The sequence below is a fragment of the Nannospalax galili genome, unplaced genomic scaffold (assembly GCF_000622305.1).
Source record: "Nannospalax galili isolate Female #2095 unplaced genomic scaffold, S.galili_v1.0 scaffold284, whole genome shotgun sequence".
Taxonomy (NCBI): Eukaryota; Metazoa; Chordata; class Mammalia; order Rodentia; family Spalacidae; genus Nannospalax; species Nannospalax galili.
In genome coordinates this window covers 5,996,780-6,018,853 of record NW_008354281.1, presented here as the reverse complement: position 1 = coordinate 6,018,853, position 22,074 = coordinate 5,996,780, and the positions used below count along the sequence as shown (strand labels likewise).

At 38.1% G+C, this 22,074-nt stretch overlaps 1 protein-coding gene across 13 annotated transcripts in view; it reads left to right on the top strand.

Moving 5' to 3' along the window:
- The window catches only part of Rims2 (regulating synaptic membrane exocytosis 2), a 570,072-nt gene extending 548,566 nt beyond the window's left edge, over window positions 1-21,506 (top strand). For all 13 annotated transcript variants that reach the window (XM_008851539.2, XM_008851538.2, XM_008851540.3 and 10 more), the window contains 5 exons: window positions 13,584-13,725; window positions 16,041-16,153; window positions 16,448-16,549; window positions 17,889-18,028; window positions 18,670-21,506. In XM_008851539.2, coding sequence (XP_008849761.1) covers window positions 13,584-13,725; window positions 16,041-16,153; window positions 16,448-16,549; window positions 17,889-18,028; window positions 18,670-18,888 — 716 coding nt within the window. In that variant the 3' untranslated portion in view covers window positions 18,889-21,506. The remainder of the gene's footprint in view (window positions 1-13,583; window positions 13,726-16,040; window positions 16,154-16,447; window positions 16,550-17,888; window positions 18,029-18,669) is intronic.
- Window positions 21,507-22,074: the final 568 nt, after the last annotated feature.

The window sequence follows — 22,074 nt, the reverse complement described above, 5'->3', positions numbered from 1 at the left end:
AGATACCATTTTTTCTTGCATTATAATTTTTATATAACAAGTAATTTCATAAACGAGTCCAGTCATATTTAATAATGATATAATATTTTATACTAGATCTATACTTAAGACAAAGTAAATATTTTGAAGTTAAAAAGAACACAAACTGACAAACACTTCCACTCAGATCGTCCATCAAATATTACCTTTTTAACATAAGAATCAGAGTCTTCACTGTTTTGGATCTAAGCAGTACCCTTAAAGTCACTAAAAGTTCAATATAGAAGTCAAATTAAACCCCAGTTTGCCTTTGTCCAGTACTAGCTTCACTAAATTCAAAACCAGCGATGGGGCTTGAGTTCCCTGTGGAGATATTTTGTATATAATGGCTTACAAAAGAAACTGGCTAGAGAGTTGTAATGGCAGCTGAGGACTGTATTTTAACGAAAATGCTTTGTGTTCTGATTTAGAAGGCCTTTATTGTGTACTGAAGAAGATCATTCTGTATTTGTTCTACCTCATGTGGTAGTGTTTTTTTATTGGAGGGGAAGGAGATTACCTACTGCTATGTATATTTTTTTTTATATATATACACACACACACAGCAGTAGGTAATGGTATTTGAGTAACTGAAGAAAAGGCTAACAAAAAGTAATAGTGTCAAGCCTAGTTTTGAAATATTTCTTTTTTAATCTGGAAATAAAAATGGAATTTTTTTTAACCTAAATAATGTTTTATACAAAGATACTTCACCAAACTCGTGAACAGAAATGCTACTAGGCTTCACATGGGCCTTAAGTATGGCCAGAAGGTGGTTGGGAGTGGGGCGTGAGCACCCTTTTCCTTTCTTGCCATCACTCCTATCTTGTGACTATGCTTTCTTCTTCTTCAGCAGTCAGCTCTGTTTGCTCTATTCCCAGACCACATGTCCACTGAACCATGGTAGCCCATGACCTCCAAGTTCACCAGTTTGTGACATGCCACAAACTGTCACTTTCTCAACCCCAATCCCCAAATTCCAGAGAATAGACATCATTGCTAGCTTAGTACAGTCTAGTACAGATACACATTACTGTGAACTAAATTCATACATGTGGCCCCAAGGGGGCCAGCCTCACAGTAATCTCTGCACCACCCAGAACTTTCAGCTTGTCTGTTGCTGTATCAGGGATTGTCTTGGGTGGCCCAGGGGTCAGTCAGTCTCTGTTCCCTTTTGTTGAAGTTCCTAATAATGGAAATTGAAAATTAAAAAAAGTAAATTCATTCATGTGTATGAATTTAGTTCACAGTAATGTGTATCTTTGGGCAGCTGAGAAGAGAGGAAACTATTAGGAACTTCCCTAACATCCCCCAAAGCATCTACTTTTTTCTAGATAATAATTTCTTGAGATTTAGATGTTATCAAATGAGATTATAAACAAGGAAAATTATTTTAGCTATTTAAAATAAAGAGATCAATTGGTGGCATTTGTTCCCTTATGATTCCTATAAATCAGAGGCCAGGAGGGTAAGATACATCCATAAAGAAGAGGAGGCAGAAGATGAAAGAGAAAGCACTGAAAAGGGAGAAGGCTACCCCAGAGGAGTGGTGAATGGTCATTTTGAGAGCATTTATGCCAAACTGTCAGTTCCAGTCGGTCGCACTTGTACTCTTAGTTTTTTCCAAGCACAACCTATAAATCTGTGGGTTGGGAGAAATTTCCTATAAAACCTTTAAACTTTAAAATATTGGCTGCAAATTTGTTAAAAATCCCCAATATTATTTGGAGCAGAAAACCATATTTAATGATGAAATGTGGACCAGAGAACACAGAGTTGTCAACTTCTGCCACACTCCCTTCCCGGCTTTTCTCTTCCTCCCATTCTCACTGGTGCCTTGGCAGTTTGGAAGCACAGTAGCTCATTTTGAAATCAGCTGATAACCTCACCACCTGTTCTTTCTACTTTCTGGATCTCCACTTCACTGTTTCTGTATCCCCTTGGTACACTACTTACACCATTATACACCAATAAACTCTCACTTTTTTTTTTGACTCTCATTTTTTTTTGCAAAGAAAGTCTTTACCCTGACATTCTAAGTGATTTAATGTTATTATGTTTACCATTCCTGTAGGATCCTATTTCAAAACAGTTTTATCTTTTACTGAACCTGTAGATCTGTGTTATCTAATACATAAGACACCAGCCATGTGTGACTATTTAAATTTAAGTAAGTTAAATGAAACTAAAACTTCTCTTCCTTAGTCACACTAATCATATTTCAAGCATTCAGTATCCATATTCTGCCTTACTGGAAAGTGCATCATTCTAGAGCATTTCTATCACTGACAGAAAGCTCTATGGGCCACACATATACCACATATACACAAGTGACACATACCACTTGTGTAGCACTTAGTATATGTTGTCCTGAGGTCATTTATTTACTGTCTTTCCTCACTGATTAAATAAAAAAAAAAAAACTTCCATAAGTGAGAGTTATATGCTCACTTGTTACATTTATTTGTTGTTTCCCTTAGTAGCCTATTCCTAACAAGTACTTAATAAATATGTATGTGAACAAGTATCTGGCTAGTTTTTATTTATTTACCACAAAATGGAAAGAAATGAGACCTGAAAGAGATTGCATTGACTAATCCATCAACTATTTTGTTTCTTGTAGGTACGAGAATGCTGGAATGTCATGCATTCTCTGTACTACACCTAGGAATTAGATATCCTTATCTCCATATAAACTAGGAACACATTTTTCTATCGAATTAGAAATGGAACCAGTGTGGAATATGTATTTTTAGGATGCCTAGTGCATCAATAGAAATCAGGCATTTAGGCACAAAAGTGCCTTTCATTTGCAAATGAAAGCTGGATTAGGTTCTAGAATCTCTCTGAAGGCTCAGGAGCCTGACTGAACAGAGGCTAGGAATGATGCCTGCAACCATATTACAGAGCCAGTCCTGCATGTGTTGCTGCTTAGCACATACATCACAGCTGACACATCATCACCATTTAAAGTGAATCAATGCATACTGTTGCATGATGCGCTCCTAGAAATCTGATATTCTGGTTACCACCCTCATTAGACTGTGATGGCTCCTTCTTGAACTTAGTAACTTCAGATACAAAGTTGGAGGTAGCATGACCTGGGCCATGGCCTCATGCCCTCATTGCTGGAAAAGTAACACATGCCAGTGTTGACATCTACAATTATAAGAATACAATCTTTTTCTTAGGAAGATGATTCAAGTACTGATAAGACAAAAACATTAACAAGCATCTACTTTATTTAGATATAAAATAACTATCAGTGGTTAAAAATACAACTATTAAACTCAGTATGGTTGCCTTCTATTTTTAGGGCCTTAAAAAATTGATAGCTTGCTTTTGGTTATTTTCATCTTTGTTCAATGAGCATACGTAGCCAGAAAAGAAAAGCTCTATAGATGAAATCTTAGGTAAAGAGCATGGCTTTCTTATTTTTAAATGTTGCTGAAATTTGCCCACCCAAATATACATATGCATTGTTATTTTTGCATATGGAAGTAGTCAATCCCTCCTCAAAAAAGACAATATTGAATTCTTACCCCTTTACTGTTGAATTCTAGAATCATCATGTGACTTGTGGCTCTTTTTCTCATATTAAGATGTGACTTTTCAAGTTATAATCACCTAAAAGCATTAGAGTCAGTTATATAATAGATCCAGTTTAAATGGTAAGGTAGTGCAGATCAGCCAAAATAAATAGTCCCATTTAGAATAAGAAATTACAAAAAACAAAAAGTCATTCATGGGAACTGTCAAGTTTCTCTTAGCAGGAATGGTAAACATTGACAGTAGAGTGCATGTTCTGATTGGCTCCTCCAACTACCTTATGTCTGTTTTCTGGATGGTATTTCCTTTCTTTTATTCTCATGAAGAGGAGGCTCTGTATCTCTCAGTCTGCTTCTTGATAGTGCAGGTCTAGAAACATAGGCTCTTACCTTGTGTAAGGTGAGCTGGCAATTTTTTAATATTGATCTTTCAGAAATTCAGTACATTTAATTCTGTTTGTTTCCAGTTAATTTCAGATATAACTCCAGCCCTGCCCCCCCCAAGGGAGTTTGGGTGGGAAGATGACCCATTAGTCCAACTTGCCAGCAAGCTCTTTCCCTTAATGTAGCAAGCCCTCGTGATTTATGCACAGCAGGCTGGAAAAGATTCCAGTCATTGTACAGTGTGATTCCAGTCATTGTACAGTGTGATTCCAGTCATTGTTCATATGTGATTCCAGTCATTTTTTCAAATAAAGACCTATATAGCATTTTGCAGCTTTAAAAACCCTTTCACATATCGTATCTAACTTTATCCATTACTATTTGTTAAATACCACTACAGGCTGTGCACACTGTGGCATAGGCTAAGTATTATCTAAGATTTACAGATAAGAACACTAAGTTTCAAAGACAGAAGTTCCCTTTCCAGAGTTTGCAATCAGGTAGATGGAAACTTGAACTTGTAACATCTAAAATGGCATGCTCACACCTCTGTGAAACACTACCTCAAAATATCCAAACTGAGAGTCATGAAGAGATTGATGGTATTGCATATCCATTGTAGAAAGACAAGGATGGGCAAGGACAGCTCTGACAGTTACGGAAAAAAAGCAAGAATGTTTGATGCACAACTCTTTTAGTAGTTTAACTTTGCATCACGACCTGACTTGTTTCTAATGGGCCATAACAGCATACCAGAGAGAAGAAAATGCCATAAAACTGGAAAAATGCAAAAAACAAACAAACCAAAAAACAGTGAAAGCTATAATTTCTAATATTCAACTGTGTTGAGAATACCAAAATAAACATTTTATTTATATAAAAATTTACTTTTATGGAAAGAACAATAGAACGGTAATACCACAAGTCATACCTAGAGTCATCATCTTGGTTTTATTTCTTGATAAAAATTAGTAGTAATGGGACTGGAGAGATGGCTCAGCGGTTAACAACACTGACTACTCTTGCAGAGGACCCGGGTTTGATTCCCAGCACCCACATGGGAGCTAACAACTGTCCATAACTCTAGTTCCAGGGGAATCCGACACCCTCTTCTGACCTCTGCGGCATTGCACGACATGGGTGCACTCACATACATGCAGGCAATATGCTTGTACACATAAAATGAAAATAAACAAAATATTTTTAATTAGTATTAATAATTATAGGAACTCAGAGCAGGGAAACGATGTTCTAGTCTTCTGATATGCTCCATTTGTTTTGTGGATGAGGATGAGGCACAAAGAAGACAAGGTCTTTTTCAGCTCTACATGGTGGTTGTGGTGGTTTGAATGAGAAATGACTCCCATAGGCTCATGTGTTTGAATGCTTGGCCCCAGCTGGTGATGCCATTTATGAAGGTTTAGGAGGCATGGCCTTCCTGGAGGAAGCACATCAGTGGAGATGGGCTTTGAGAGACTGTAGTCTTCATGTACTTCCAGTTTGCTTTCTCTCTGTTTCCTGTTCCTGCTTGAAGATGTGAGTGCTCAGTTTTCTGCTCCAGCTGCCTCTTGCTATGCCTCCCCCACCATGGTGGACTCTTATCCCTCTGGAACCATAAGACTAATAAACTCTTTCTTCTATAAGTTGCCTTGGTCATCATATTTATCACAGCATCAGGAAGTTCAATAATACCGGAGTTAGTACCAGGAATGGAGTATTGCTGTGATAAACATTCTGACCAAAAACAACTTAGAGAGGAAAGGGTTTATTGCATCTTATTCTTTAAATGATAGTCCATCTTTGAGAGAAATCAAGCAGGAACTCAGGACAGGAACCTGGAGTCGGGAACTGAAAGTGTGAATCACAGAGAAATGCTGCTTACTGGCTTACTCTCCCTGGCTTGCTCCTCTCTTTCCTATAAAGCCCAGGCCCACCTGCAAGAAAACTCCTCACAGACATGGCCACAGGCCAATCCCAATAGAGGAAATTCCTCAACTGAGGTTCCCTGTTTTAAGTGGTGACTACACATTTTTTCACAATGTATTCAGTACTATTTGACTGCTAGGACATCAACTGATGAACTCTCTACCTGTTGTTATGAGTGAATATAAAGGGATATGCCCAGAGATTGAAACACATATGTATATGTTTTAGGGAGTAACTACTTTTAAGACATTTCTATTTTTATCATAAATATGTTACCACTATGCTTGTGACTACGAAAGTTAGCAAGTTATCAATGACACTGAAATTTTCCCAGTTTTTGTCAGTGAGCAAGAGATCTGAATTTCAGCACTATCCATATAACAATTATTTTAAGTTTATTTGAACATACAGGGAGAAAATGAGATTGGTTTCAAGTCACTGGTTATTCTGCAATTAGAAATTAGTATCCAAAATACTAAATAGAGATGGAAACCAGCCTGCTTTGAGAAATGAGTAGGCTTTGACATTGTCAAGATTTAAATTGAAATCTGTGCATAGAAAGTGATATAATAAACATCACATAACACTGTTCTGAAGACTGATGACAGGTGATTTTATATTCATAGTATCTCTGTATAGGTCTAAGTCAAGATACAATAATTCTTTCCTTCCTTCATTTTGAATTTAGCAGTTGGGTTTTGCCCCAATTTTAGGACCTCTTATTTGTGCCGTTATATGTGTACATGTAAGAATAAGTTAAGTTAGGTTCTAATGACAACTAAAAATATAAAAGTGGCATCCCACGAAATAAGCCATGTCTCACTCCTGGCACATCTGTGTGTGTGTGTGTATGTGTGTGTGTGTGACGGTGACTGACAGAAGCCTTTGTTATCTACTTCTACAGAGAGGGAGAGGGATGTGGGAGGTATATACCCAACTGTTAATTCTCCTGCCCCGAGGTTGCACCCTCACAGTTTTACTTACATTTCATTGGCCAAGGAAGTCACATGACCACATCTAACCTCAAAGTTAGAAAAATGGATATGTTTTATCAGTACTTTTGTGCATCATGATTGTGGACTTTTGTAGCTCACTGTTACCACAGCTACTAGCTATTTAACTTTCCTAGTAGATGGAGGCAAGATGTTGGACTGAATGGATTTGTTATATTTTGAAACAATTTTGAGAACCAACTGTTCATTTCCATTCATTTCTGCTTGCTTTGTTTTTTATGCAGATCTTGGATTAGCCCAAAAGAAATTGTAAGATGTAGAATTTTTGTTTGTTTGTTTGTTTAAACTTTCAGAGGTTTGAAATATATTTGTCATAGTAACACACCCTGGCAAGGCAAGTACCTAAGCCATTATCTGCAGTTATAGTAATTCCTATTGACACTGTCCCCATAATGAGATCTTGCAGGACCAACAGGACCAGTTTCTTTTCTTATCTTGCTATAAAATCTGTTGATAAAAGATTATACCCTCAGTGACCACCATAGAGGTTGGGAAACATGCTGGAGGTGACTCTATAAACAAACTGTGAGAAATTTGAGGAGTAGCATAGAAGACAAAACATACTTTGAACTTACTAATAATTTTCCAAAATGTAAAAGTCAGCTACTAGAGAGGAGCTAGCTACAAGGTTTCAACTTTCTCCTTCCTGCAGAAAGGGAAGGCTTGCACAACGCACAGACACACTAAGATCTTGAGATCCCCTCGAAAAATGTGTTCATCATTTCAGTTCTCATTTAATGCATTTTAAGTATTCTTTATCATGTAATGCAGATGACTTCTCTAAATTACACTCACTCTGAAAAACAATAATTCTGAATAAGATGCAAAGTCAGTGCCTCACTAACTTAAAGCCTGTTAAAATCTGTCAACCAGCCTATGATTTGTTCCCCCAAATCATTTTTCCTACTGATGTTGAGATGATCCTGAATCCAAAGTAATTCTGACAGCATAGATGAGACTTCCCAGGTGTGAGCAAAGCACAGTGACTTCTATAGGTGCGGGATTTAAAGGAAGTCACCAAGACTAAATTTAGCATCACATTTCAAACTCTATCTTGGGTAGGGGGGCATAAGGCAGTATCTAAGTAGAAGCAGTGAAGACTTTGATCTTTGTTCTCAGGCCACTTGGAAAGTTTCCTGATCTTAGGGGAAACTGACCCTGAGGACTTTTATTTAGTCATGTGACTGTCTTTGAACACAGAGAATGCCAGTAAAGGAGTCATGGGACTAAGCAGAGCAGAAAACCAAGGATACTCCTGTGTGCCTCCAACTGCCTGGGATGCCGAGCAAGTCAAAAACTTGATTTTTACTTGCAGGCATCTTCTCCAAATGGTTAAAATATCTCACAGCAACCCAATGTGGGTCTTAGTTCCAGGATTTACTACTTGTGTGTGTTTAATGTTATGCATATATGTATGTTTATATGTGCATATGTATAGACTTTTAAAAATCGTATCTATGAATTTGTAACAATTTTGGTCAGTCAACCCCTATAATCATAATAAAATATCTTCCATTTAAAGGCCAGTCTTAGTGGCGCATGCCTTTAGTCCCAGAACTTGGGAAGCAGAGGCAGGTGAATCTCTCTGAGTTCAAGGCCAGCCTGGTCTACATAGTGAGTTCCAGGCCAGCTGGGACTACAGGGAGACCCTATCTCAAAAAAGACTGAAAAACCACTTCCATTTAAATAAATTGTCTTTTATTTAAAAATACATCTGAGAAAGGACTCAGAACTTACTATATTAGTCTTCTGATGCAGTGTGACAATTAGCAGCTGAAACCAACACCTACTTCATAAGTCTGTAGAGCATAAGCCTAGCACAGGGTGGCTCTGTATAAAGCAGCAGAAATCAAGACATTGGCTGAGCTAAATTCTTGCCTGGAGGTTCTGGGGATAGCATCTGCTTCCAAGGCCATTCACATTGTTGGAGGAATCCAGTTCCTTGCGGGTGTAGGCCTGAGGTCCCATTTTCTTGCTGCCTGTCAGCCAGCTTTTGCTTTCAACAGTTGGGCTTTACTGTGAGTCCTTTATACATGTCCTTCTCCATCTTCATGCCAGCAAAATTACAAAGAATCCTTCCTGTGTTTCCATGTGCTCTGATTTCCTCTCATGAGGAGAGGAATGGTCATGCTAGGCCAGCCCAGATAATCACTCTACCTTTAAACAACCAATTAGTTACCTTAGTTACATTAGCAAAATTTCTTTTTCCAAGTAGCATGATCATGGAGCCCATCTTAGAATTCTGCCTGCCTCGCTTACTCAATACTTCCACTCACTTATACAAACCTTCACTGTTACATAGATTCAGGTTTTAGGTTGTATAACAATATGACACATCATTTGGAACATTACACATGAGTCATCATAATGTATTATATTTAGGTTAAATTGCATTTATTCTGAATGTGCAAAATGATTTTTGTGGTGCTGAAAATTTGCTTTATAAATAAGTATAAATATTTCAAGTAATGAAATATTTTTAAAAAAGACAAATTTTAAAGGGCTACTATAAATAGCTATTAGCTAGAAACCTTTGACTCTTTGACAATGGGCAGCAAACCTCCTTAATGTATACGATTAATCACGGCCTTAGTTGTACACTAATGAGATAAACACTGACTACAGAGATAAAAGATGCTGGGATCATTCACCCTCCTCCCTCTGCCTTTTTCATAGACACCCGGCCACAGACTCAGAGAGGGACTGTGACTTAGAGAAAGCCACACAGTAACCCAGTACGTTTCCTATTCCCTGTCTGGAATGGATTAACAATGACTTCAGTTGAGGATTTTCTGTGTATCAAGTACTCTTGTAAGCACTTTAAATGTTTGTTTTCCTTAATCCTCCCACAAACCGTACAAGGTACGTGTTGTTGTTATTATCATTTCACATATTTAGAACACAGACACAGAGAGGGTGACTCACTCAGCGCCATACAACATATAAAGAGAAGAGAAGCAGTCAGACAGCAGGGCCTGACAGGTTTGCGGGGCTCTTCTCTTCCCACCCTACCAGGCTGTGTCTGCAGGTGGAGGAGGGGGGCTTTACAGTGTGCATCATCTGACAGACAGTGGCACAACTACCTAGGTAGTTACCTTCCAACAATAAATAAATGAATAGCAGAGAATTTGGACACTGTGTACACATTCTGGTTCTTTCTGTCCATCACTGTGAAGAAAGCACTATGACCAGTGTTACACACTCATTATATTGTTATTCTTTGCCAAGTGGTGCCTGGTCCTCATCATCCATTAACTTTTGCTTGACAGAGTCACATATTAAATAATAGCTTTTGGCATTACCAAGGCTGTGTCCTGAGATCTTTGGGAACCTCCATTCCTTTGTAAGTCTCACGTTTCCTTGTGGCTGTGTCCTCATTCCACATTTCAGACTCTGCTGAAGTATGTCTCAGGTGACAGCGGTTTTTCACGATAGGCAGTTTTGAAAGGAAGTGAGCGTTAAAGCAACATAGAAAAGCAGGTGCCCAGCCCTCACACGGGCTCCCTCATGGTAGCCTAGCACCTTTCAGGATTTGTGTTCACCCAGGAAAAATCTTTATTACTTTCTGATGTAGTTATTTGAAGATCACTCTGGAATAATATAAATATTAAGGACTGGGGAAATGACTCATGAGGTAAAGCGCTTGCTGCACAAGTGTGAGGATTGGAATTTGGATCCTTGCACCCACATAAATGCATAAATGTTGGGGGGGGACCTGCCTGTAATTCCAGCACTTGGGAGACTGGCTTATCACTGAATTCTGAGTTAAATTGAGAGAACTGGCCTCAATAAACAAGGAGGAGAGCAGTTGAGGAAGACTACCAACATCTGCTTCAGGCTTTCATATGCGTACACATACACACACACACACACACACACTACTGAAAGACACACAAAAAGTCATAAATATTAGATTGATACTAAAGTTGACTCTTCTGCCTCTTTTTATCAGCATTCATCTTTTTTTAAATTTTTTAAAATTTTTTTATTTTTTTATTTTTTGGTCTTTTTGAAGCAGGGTCTCCCTATAGCTCCAGCTGTCCTGGAACTCACTATGTAGACCAGGCTGGCCTTTAACTCACAGAGATCTGACTGCCTCTGCCTCCCAAGTGCTGGGACTACAGGCGTGCACCAGCATGCCAGATGTTTTTTTAACTTTTTAAAAAATTTTAGTTATTATTTTTATTTTACGTGTATGCGTGTATTGCATGCCTGTAGGTAAGTGCACCTGTGTCATGCAATGCCTGTGGAGGTCAGAAGAGGCTGTCAGATCTCCTGGGACTGGAGTTACAGACAGTTGTTAGCTGCCATGTGGATGCTGGGTTTTGAACCTGGGTCTTCTGCAAGAACAACTAGTGTTCTTAAACACTGAACCATCTTTCCAGCCCCCAGCATTCATCTTTTTAATGCATGCATACATTTGTTTTTTTTCTATAGCATTTGAAAGTAAATTTCAGATAATATATCTCATCTAAATACTTTAATATGTATCTGCTAATGATAAGAAAATTCACTATAATATATACTATTATCCACCTAAGAATTAAACAACTTTCTAATCTCATCTAATATCCAGTCTATAGTCACATTTTCCCTACTTGTGTTAAAATTAATTATATGCTACTTTGTTTGAAAGTCTTATTTTGTTTTGTTTTTCCAAACAAAGCAAAATCCATACACCCAAAACAATCAATGATTACATCTCTTTGCTATCTTTTAATCTGGAACATTACCTTACTCGTTTTTTGGTTGTTGTTGTAGTTTGTTTTGTTTTTTTGTTTTCATGTTCATTTTAAGGGACTAAGCCAATTCTCTTGAAAAAATATTCCATGGTCGGATTTTGTCTGGTTGTTTGGCATGCATATGCCATGTATGTTGTTACTGTATTCTCTATATTTTTGGAAACTAGAAGACTTGATTAGAAACCGATTGTATTTTTTGTCTAGAACAACTTGTTGAATCATATATAGATTGCATATCAAGAGGCATATATGATTGCCCCGCTGATGGTGCTGCCAAGTTTAATTACTTAAGATGGTGACAGCCAGGTCTCCTATGTTAAGGTATCTTTTTACCCCCTTTTACAATTAGAACTAATTTGGAGAATGATTGCTTGACTCATACATCCTTTTCCTAATCTAACATCTAATTGTATTATCCTCTATTGGTGATCCGTGCTAAAATTATTTATTCCTCAGAAGGCAGAAAATAAGTATTGTTAAATTTGTCCTTCCTTATGTGTGTATTTACTAACATTCCTCTCTAAGAGCTTTCCCTCATCAGTGGGAGATGCTTGTGTTTCTTACCATTCATATCAGTGCAGCATGTTTGCTGCTAATTATCTGAAATATCTTTAGCTTAGTTAGAGATCATCCATAATCTGTATTTTGTATTTACTCTTTTAAGCATTTTAATGTATATCAAAGTTGGAAGTGAAGAATGGGTTAAATGGAAAGCAGTGTGGTGAGCAAATATAGGAGTCTTGGTAAAACAGATCCCAGCAAGTCAGTAGTGCCCATAGATCTAAAAGTAACCTAATGATACAACCACCGAAAGCGCACCCCGTGATTATATCTCTAAACGCTGGTGGCATACACAGCCAATATGAATAAATATTTACAATTATTCCAAGAAGCAAATGAATACAAATAACTTCCTTCACTTGTGGTAGTCTCTTAGCTCCATGTTCCCATATGCAAGGCCCCTCAACGTGGGCTGTTTCTTGTCTCCCCACTTCCCAGCACTCCTTCACATACTTCATTCATGGCCCTCCCTCTCAGCACGTGGTCATCCTGACTTGTCTTCTTTATCCATATAGTTTCCCTTGCCCAAGAAACCCTGTTTGCCCTTTCCTGGAACCCGAGTGGGCCCATCTTCCGAGCCCAGCTCAAATCACTACTGTCCTATGAAGCCCATTCTCTCTGATGTCTCCCAGATAAGCATGTCTTTCCTGTCACACCTATACTGACTCAACTCCTGTTAGACCCCCTGATTGCCTCTGTAAGTAAACTTCATTACCTAACTGTCCAACATCTTTACAGACTATCCAAGGCCAAAAATTAAAAAGTTCTTTCACATAATACTGTGGGATTCTATATTCCACAATATTTCTGAAAATTCTCAACAGATGCAAGACTGATATCAAACAGGGCTATCTCCCTTGTATATCTTTCTTTGCCTTCTAATATCTGCTGTCTTAAAAAATATTCTTGTAAAAGTTAAAGCTAGAAATTGAAGTATTTCTCAGCATCTGGTTCTTTGTAAGTAGTATGAAAGCCTAGCTGTTTTACTAAGGCAAAAATAATGGGGGAAAAATAAATATAAAATAAGTTTGCATTTAAATATCACAATGAAAGACAAAACAATAGGCATAAAAAACCTGGTTATTTAAATATTGCAATGAAAACAAAGCTTGTTTTATTTTTCTTAGATTGAAACGTTTTGTTTCTTTTGTTGATGATTTGAACACTTAAGTAGAAGTAAACAGTGGTATTTTATGCTGCTTAAAGATTTTTATCTCATTCAGGAAGACATTGTCTAAAAATGTCTTAAATATTCTTTCTCTCTGCCTCTTAAGAACACTTTGCTTTTATGCAGCTCTTTTCATTGTGGATCTCCAAGCATTGGCTGGCCTTTTTTGTTATGAGATGGTGATGACAAAAACTATGATGCCTTTGGATTTCTGTCTCTGCAGAAGCAGGAGGGAAAAAACTCCGGAGCACTGTCCAGAGAAGTACGGAAACAGGCCTGGCCGTGGAGATGAGGAACTGGATGACCAGACAGGCCAGCCGGGAATCCACGGATGGCAGCATGCACAGCTGCAGCTCAGAAGGAAAGTGAGTGAGGCCTCCTTCCCTCGCCAACACCTTCCAGGTCTCACCCTCTGCTCACAGAAGCTAATTCACAAGCCTCACAGCCCAGGCTCATCCTGGATGACTGATTTCCTGTGACCTTGGCTCATCTGCCACTGAGCAGTGTGAATAGCTGATTTTATTTCAAAGATAATAGCTTGGGGGAGATAAAGAGGTTTGTTTCCATGACAAGATGCTAAGATGTGACTCTCACATGACATGCAAATAGAATAGCCTATTATTTTAATAGTTTAAAATAATAAACAAAATCACAAAATAACAAGCATATTTGCCTCACCTTGTGGATGATGCTAGTTTTTAGAATCTTTGATCTATTGAAGAGATACTATTGAAAAAATATGCCTATTCATACTTAGTTCTGTGCACTGACAATATAACAATATATGATTTATCTTAACAATGTGAAACAAAATGGTCAAAAGACAGTGGCACTAAGAAAGTTGTGAGCCTTTTTCTTATGTAGCTTTCCTTTGAATCATTTGTCTTAGAGATACTTCAAACATTTGTAAGGATTGTGTAGCCCTGTCTCCAGCAAATTAACAGTACTTAGTGGCTTCTGATTCCTAAATGAGGCTGTAAAGGGCACCAGAAAAGGAAAGTGGAGCTCAGGGCCCTGACTCTGCCATCACCATGGAAACATTAGGTGTTTAGACATGCGTGTAGCCAGTCCACAGATGCCAAGCCTCAGAAGCTGTTGGCTTACCATTAATGACACTTATAATTTGTGTAGCACAATTACATAAATAAAAGAGAGGTACATAGTTCTGTAACTTTTAAGTAGGGTGGTATAAACAGATTGAATATTTGGGATTTGAGGTAAAGGGAAAGAAATACATTTGATGTTCATCAAAGAAATGGAGAGTCAAGTGAAAGACCAATATGGCAGGTGGGTTCAGTCACTGCCAGGCCCACCCAACAGGCTCCTTGCAATGTACTAGGTAAACTTGTTTTCTAAAAAAGAAAAAGTGAAAATATAAATGTGCTTTGAGCACTGATCATTGTAAAGTACTATATGGATTATAAAAATGTTTAAACTGTGCCCCTCCCCCAAGTTCATATCTTATTATACCAGCAAGGGTTAGGGAAATGTTTAAAGTATGATTTTCACTCCAGATGTTTATAGCCATATTGGAGAAATGAGATGAATACTCATAAATTCATTCAATAAACATTACCTTCCAGTGAGTTGAGAATGTAAGTCGTACAAAGGGGTCACACTCACATCACATGAGAATATAAGTGTGGACTTTGGCGTCATGGATGTTTATATGAACCAAGTAAGGAAGATGAGACCAAAGGTTTCATACTGGTTTCTGATGTTCTAGATCTTTGGACAAATTATTTTACTTTTCTAAGCTTCATTTTAGTTCACTGGCTTTGTCAGGTATTTATTGTTTACAGCTTTAGGCATCTTTAAAATCTGGAGCTCTAACAGAAAGCAGAACAGAACTCTACATTCATCCAATATGATAGACAAAATGGACACAGACAAATGTTTTAATTCATAAGGAAAAATAGTAAAAAGTAAAATATACAGTACCTTGGGTAGTGTATGTGTTAAGCATAATATAGGGTAAGGCGAATGGGAGGGGGTCAGTTAAGTATCTTATCAGACCTGATTTCAGGATCAAGGACTGCTCATCTGTTCACTTAGCTGAGGACAGAGCTGGCCTTACACTGTAGTCACTAGCTAATTTTTGATTAGAGAAATTTGGTGGAATGGTAAAATTAAAAGCTGATTAGAGTTTTAAGAGGGAAAAGGAAAACTATGAAAGACTTTTAAAGAAATTTCAGGAAAAGAAGAGTGATGGGAGATAGGAAGGAAAATAAGACCAAGAGTGGGATTTTTTTCTTTTATAAGTTGAAATAGCAGCATGTGTATATGCCAATGTAAATGATCCAGAAGCCTTTTCATCTGTAAAACAAGGATAAATAATAGAACCTATCTCACAGTACATCTGTCGATTAAACTTGATAAGGCCTACCATGGACTAAGTGCTCAGTGTGTGCTGAGTACCAGCGACTGAATCATTGTCCCACCCTCTAGACCTAGCAAGAGAAGCACAGACATATAAGCAGGCGCCTACCCCATGGTGTGGCAAGTACTTCTGTTGATGGGCAACTAGAGAACACAACATGGGGGAGTTATGGGAGGTGGATGGTGTGTGATGTTGGAATCCAGTGAATGTTAGTGACACACACTGACTAGCAGAAAACTAGAGCTTGCCAGAAAGTAAATAAGGCTGAGGATTTAATCTCACATGCCATTTTGCCTTCAGTCTGATTTTCCCTGGTGTCCGCCTGGCCTCCGACAGCCAATTCAGCGATTTTCTTGATGGCCTTGGCCCTGCTCAACTAGTGGGTCGCCAGACTCTGGCTACTCCTGCAATGGGTAAGAATTTCTGTCACATGATTTTGCTGTTTGCTCTTTAAATTATTTGATAATTACATTTCTTCAACTTCATTATACTCTAAGAATATTATGAGCAAGAGTAAAGGATCCTAGATTTTAACAGTAAAAGTTTTTTATTTTCTCTGTTATAATTTTTGATCAGCTTTAAAGGAAGGCATTATTGAAAAACTTCTAAATATGCTTGAATTTGAGAATACATATGGGAATGATAGTGAGCCCAGTTCTTTGCACAAGCATCCTCCTCCTTTTGTTTTCTTCCCCATGTACCACCAGGTGACATTCAGGTGGGAATGATGGACAAAAAGGGACAACTGGAGGTGGAAATCATCCGGGCCCGCGGTCTCGTTGTAAAACCAGGTTCCAAGACACTGCCAGGTAAAAACACAAGAGATTTTTCTATTATTGTCCATAATCCATACTGTTTCAATTTAGAAGTTTTAGGTTTTACTGCTGAAAATTTAATTTTTAATCAAGGATACTAGTGGGCAACTCAGTTATCTCACTGCTCTGGGGCTAGAACAGTTCGTGCACTTGTCCTGAGTGATATTTCTTTCAGTAAGGGTGATCTGGAAGGAGTTGTGCAAGTTTTAAAACAAGTACCCATGGAGTTGGAACTGCTATGAAGTGAAGCCACGCTCTGTAGTGCTTCACTGTCACGATATGGGCATTGCACGACCTTCTTTTTTGTTGGCTGCTGTTTCATATTGTTCTTCGGTTTACCTGGAGCTTTGAAATTCTCCTTGAGCTTTCTTCGAGCTCTATAATTAGAATAAAAATAGATGAGATCCACGCAGTACCATAAGTATATGTATGATGCATAGTCTAAGACTTTTAAGCCCTTAGTACATAAGGAAAGAGAGGCACTGCTATAACTTGATGCCACGTATTTCGTATTAAAATTTCATTATAATTCAAGGTGTTTGGAGCCATGGAAAATGGCATAATGACTCTAAATGCATTGCACAGAGGTCAGGAGATCCATGTGTGAAGTAATGGCTGAGGGTTCTGAAACTTCATTTTGAGCCCTAGTACCTCTACTGTCCGACTTGTAATTTTGCGTCGCTTACCTTCTCGGCTCTCATAGAAATTTTTAAATGAAGTGTATGTTTTCTCCTGTACCACTCTGAAACTCTATTTGTAAAGGTCTTGACATTAATTAACTCCTGACCTAAAGAACAGCATGAGGCATGCAGGAACATGCTTTCATGGAGTATCTGTCAGATAATGTTTTAAGACAGAATTCCTAGTGCGCTGCCACTTCCCACCTACTTTTTGAATGTACCTCAGAGCCTTCTCCAGTCTTGTATCCGCACCATTACCAGTAAATAAATTGCTTTGAATGATAAGTGATCTGTGGGGATGGGAGAATAAACTGCCTTGTTTCAAGCATGTTTAAGGAAACTTAAATAATAATAGTACATACATCCCTTTTCAATATTGTTAGAGTCTGTGAGCATTTTGCCTTATATAATTCAACATTTAAATCCATATAACAAATAGCCAAAAAACCCTCAAAGGCCATGTCAGCATCCCCTGAAACTTTGAATGGGTGATGGTTGTCCATTGTTGAGTGATTTTGACATAGATCGCAGGTCAGTCACTTGAGTGCAGTGCTGTCTGCTCTTAGCTGAAGATGAAGCCACTGCCCTTGTCACCTATGAGCTGGGCATCTCAAAGCTGTGGTTACCACTTACTCTCTGCTTTCTTTCCCAAGCACCGTATGTCAAGGTGTATCTGTTAGATAATGGAGTCTGCATAGCCAAAAAGAAGACAAAAGTGGCAAGAAAAACGCTGGAGCCACTTTACCAGCAACTCTTATCTTTTGAAGAGAGTCCCCAAGGAAAGGTTTTACAGGTATGTACCTACTTGTTGCCATTAGCATGTCAGAACACAAAGGATTGTCATGAAGCCAGACCTTGGAGCCAGTATCTTTTTGTCACGTTCCTTACGGCTGAAGTTCTCTGTCAGCTGGAAAGCAGTGGCCTGTCTTGTAAAGCTATACAGCAATTGTTCCCTTTAAAGGGAATCACAGATTTTTGAACCCCTCTTATACATCAGTTTGAGTTTCCTTGGACTGCTTCAGACTTTAGCACTCCAGTACCGTTTTCCTAATCTAACCTTGGGTTCTGGTAAAGGCAGTGGTGCCGTTAATCAGATACGATTATTTAACTTGAACTTTGACATCAGGACAGTACTTGACTGTATTTTAGTATTTTTTAAATTTTTTTTTAAAATTTCATGTCTATGCATGTATTGCCTGCATGTAGGTAAGTGCACCCGTGTGCTGTCAGATCCCCTGGGACTGGAGTTACAGACAGTTGTTAGCTGCAATGTGGGTGCTGGGTTTTGAACCTGGGTCTTCTGCAAGAATAGCTAGTGTTCTTAACCGCTGAGCCATCTCTCCAGCCCTGTATTTTAGTATTCTGATTATGATTTTGCTTGTGTTGTTATGACGTGTACGTTTATACTAACATTACTTTTTGCTTTGTCAACAGATCATTGTCTGGGGAGATTATGGCCGCATGGATCACAAATCCTTTATGGGAGTGGCCCAGATACTTTTGGATGAACTGGAACTATCCAATATGGTGATTGGGTGGTTCAAACTTTTCCCTCCTTCCTCCTTAGTAGATCCAACCTTGGCACCTCTGACAAGAAGAGCTTCTCAGTCTTCTCTGGAAAGTTCAACTGGACCTTCTTACTCTCGTTCATAGCAGCTGTAAAACTGCTGTCACAACAACCAGCGTTACAGAAAAAGAAAAAAGTCCACAGGTCGCAAACCCTGGTAACACTGCATGCTTGATGTTGTGTCTTCTGAGCCCATGTCTAGGGATACAAAGCGATCCTGTGTTCTCAGAGGAAGTTGCACACATTGTGCCCTAACGAAGGCCCTCAGGTGAAAGTAGAGTTATGAAGAACTATCAGGTTTGAAGTTCAATGACACTTGAGTTTTGGTCCAATCTGAAGCCATGGATTAATCTCAAAGAATCAGTCAGCCCTTTTCAATGGCACCTTTATATTTTTATCATTTATCTTCATTTCTCTGACCCCAAAGTCCTGTTATGCCACAGAAATGGAGCTATACAGCCATTAAGCCATGCTACAGTCAAGGAGCAAAGTCCTAGGAAGCATCAGGTAAAAAGCAAGAGACCAAAGAAGTGGTCAGGAACAGAGCATCGGCCCACCACCCCTGGATGGGCATCAGTCGGGAAAGTGGCAGCCTGGGGAACTCCAGGAGACATGTCACTCATGAAGGCCAAGATGTGTTAGACTCTGGAAAACAAAATTCTGTGACTACACTCTCCTGAATGAAATTAAAAAACTTTTTTTTGCATGGACACAGACTAGCTGAATACTTAAAATTATTTTCTTGGGGCTGCAACTTGCAAAAAAAAAAAAAGAATAAAAATCAGCCATTTTCAACAATTTATATTATTTCTAAAAATAAATTTCACTAGTGCATGGTTTTAAAAAGGGGAGAGAATGCAGCAGGGTGATACAAAGACACCATGTTTATTCTTTAAACTAACCATAGTCTGTGTTTTGGCAGACATTACAAATGAAAATGCTTCCTAGAAGACACTTAAAATTCTCTTTATGTGACAATAAATATAATATATTCAGTTTATTTCCATGTCAGATATACAAATCTTATGACACTCAGTATGTGCGAATTTTTCACATTTCTTCCTCTTCTCTATCTCACTTTTCTTCTTCTCCCTCTTTTAACCTTTTATTTTCTTTCTCTTTTCCTGAGTGAACCTTATGCTAAAATATTGCAAGCTTTTGATCTGATCCTCTTATAGCCCATGTTTGATTCAGAGCTATCGATGTTTCTGAATTTATGAATTTTTCAAGGGAAAAAAATCTATTCAAAAGCTGTCTTTATTTCAAGCATGTTGAAAAGGATTTTGCAACATGACTTGGGAGTACATTAAAGTAAGTCAGCATGTATTTGACAACAAAGATATTTGAACTTTTGCAATTTATTGTACAGTGCATGGTAACTTTTTTTCACCTTCAGAATTCAGTTTACAGGAAAATCCTAAGATCATGTGGCCATTGTGATGTCTGACAAATTTGTTTTAGCACCAGCATTATTCATACAGGGTTTAAGTATTATTTGTAGGGCTTAGGTTTTGTTTGTTTTTTTAGTTAAAGCAATTTCTTTAGCTAATTTCCATTTACTATGTGAATAGAAACACTGCTAAAAATTTGGAGCCCTGAAACATGGGACTGTTTATTAATTCATTTTTCTGTAGTAAAATTCAATTTTTCACAAATTATATTTCTAAAGAAATATAGTAAACATAAATTTGGAACAATTTTAAAGCTCCAATTTTTCGGTGACTCAAGAAAAGTCAATATGCCTCTTAACAGTTCTTTGATGCCATCACCAAGAGTCTATGAGCATACATCTCAGTCAAAGCCCCTGCGTTCGGTTACAGATGGTTCTTGCCATTGGATGGTGCTGCGAGGTCAAATTTCTTTCATGGTCCCTGTTAAGAGGAAATGTCACTGGTCAATGTAATAAACCACTCATCATTTTTGGTTCTTATGTATACTTTGATAACACATTCTTAGAAGTTGGTTTTAACTTCTTGCAATAATTTTTTTAACTCTACCTACATCCCATTTGTTTAAATGGAGGCCATGCACAAAAATTATTTTCTGTTTTTCTTTTTTGATTCAATGCTGACCATTGAAAACGATCATGCTTGATATGGTGCAAAAGTTACAATGAGTTATCACTAAATACGCCTTCTCTTTATGTGGTGCAATGTGAAGTACAGCAAGACCGCGTCTTGGTTTTCTGAGACCTGTGATGGACCCGGGTAAAGTTGTGAAAAGAAGGAATAACATTTTTTTGAAATAATTTAGACACCTGTGTACCAGCAGCGATTTGATTTAATAGACTTATAGTGTCTATACTATCCCTTAGAATAAACTTTTATCAGTCTCCTAATACTACAATGCAGTGACATAATCTTTTCTGCATATTCCTATACAAATTCTTTCTAATTTTAATAAGAAGGAAATGACTATGTGGAATATTTGTACATACCTGTCATTATGCAATATTTATTTAAAAGTTGCTGTACCTTTTTAAATTATTATTTTCACATGTTTGCACCTCAACTTTGTGGTTTAGTCATGTAAATAGCACTATGCCAGTGACCATTGCTGCCCTGTACATAGTATGTTTTCAGGTAAAGGGAATTCCAGTTGGAGAAAGGGGGGTGGGGATTAGTCCTGTAACAAACACCAACTAATGTAAATCAAATTCATTCTGGTGATGGTATTTAACACTTTAAATAAAACATTTTCTTTACATATGTTGCACACAGTACTTTGTCCGATTTCTCCCCAAGCATCCTCAAGCCTGCCGCTTTTTTGTACTCTGAACTGGCTCATGTCAAGACAGTGATACCACCTTCTTTCCCTCTTCCTGACATGAATAAGTTGTTGGTCTTAGCACACAGCCCTTAGTAGAGTGTATCTTTAAAGTGTGAAAAGTAATCTCTGCTCCTATCATTAAATGTTGCTGGTGACCGGGGGAGGGAGTAGACACTACTTGCTTTTTTTAAAGGCTATTCTTAGATTTAGGTGCTTTCCAGTTAAATGACTCAGCAATTTGCAGATTTTATGAGCAGAATGAATGAGATTTCAGAACTAGTCCTCCATGTCACTGTCAGATCAGATTGGCCTGATCTCTGTGTGAAGATAACAAACTGAGTTGTCATTATGTTGATGTGTTTCTGCTAGAGTCAGCTGAGCTTTGTGAGAAGTTGGGGATGCATTTCCAGCTGAGATCAAGTGCTACCTTGATCTCACAAGCTCTTTAGAGACTAGCCTGTACTGTGTGAGTGTGAGTGAGTGCTGCCTCACCCTTCCATGGC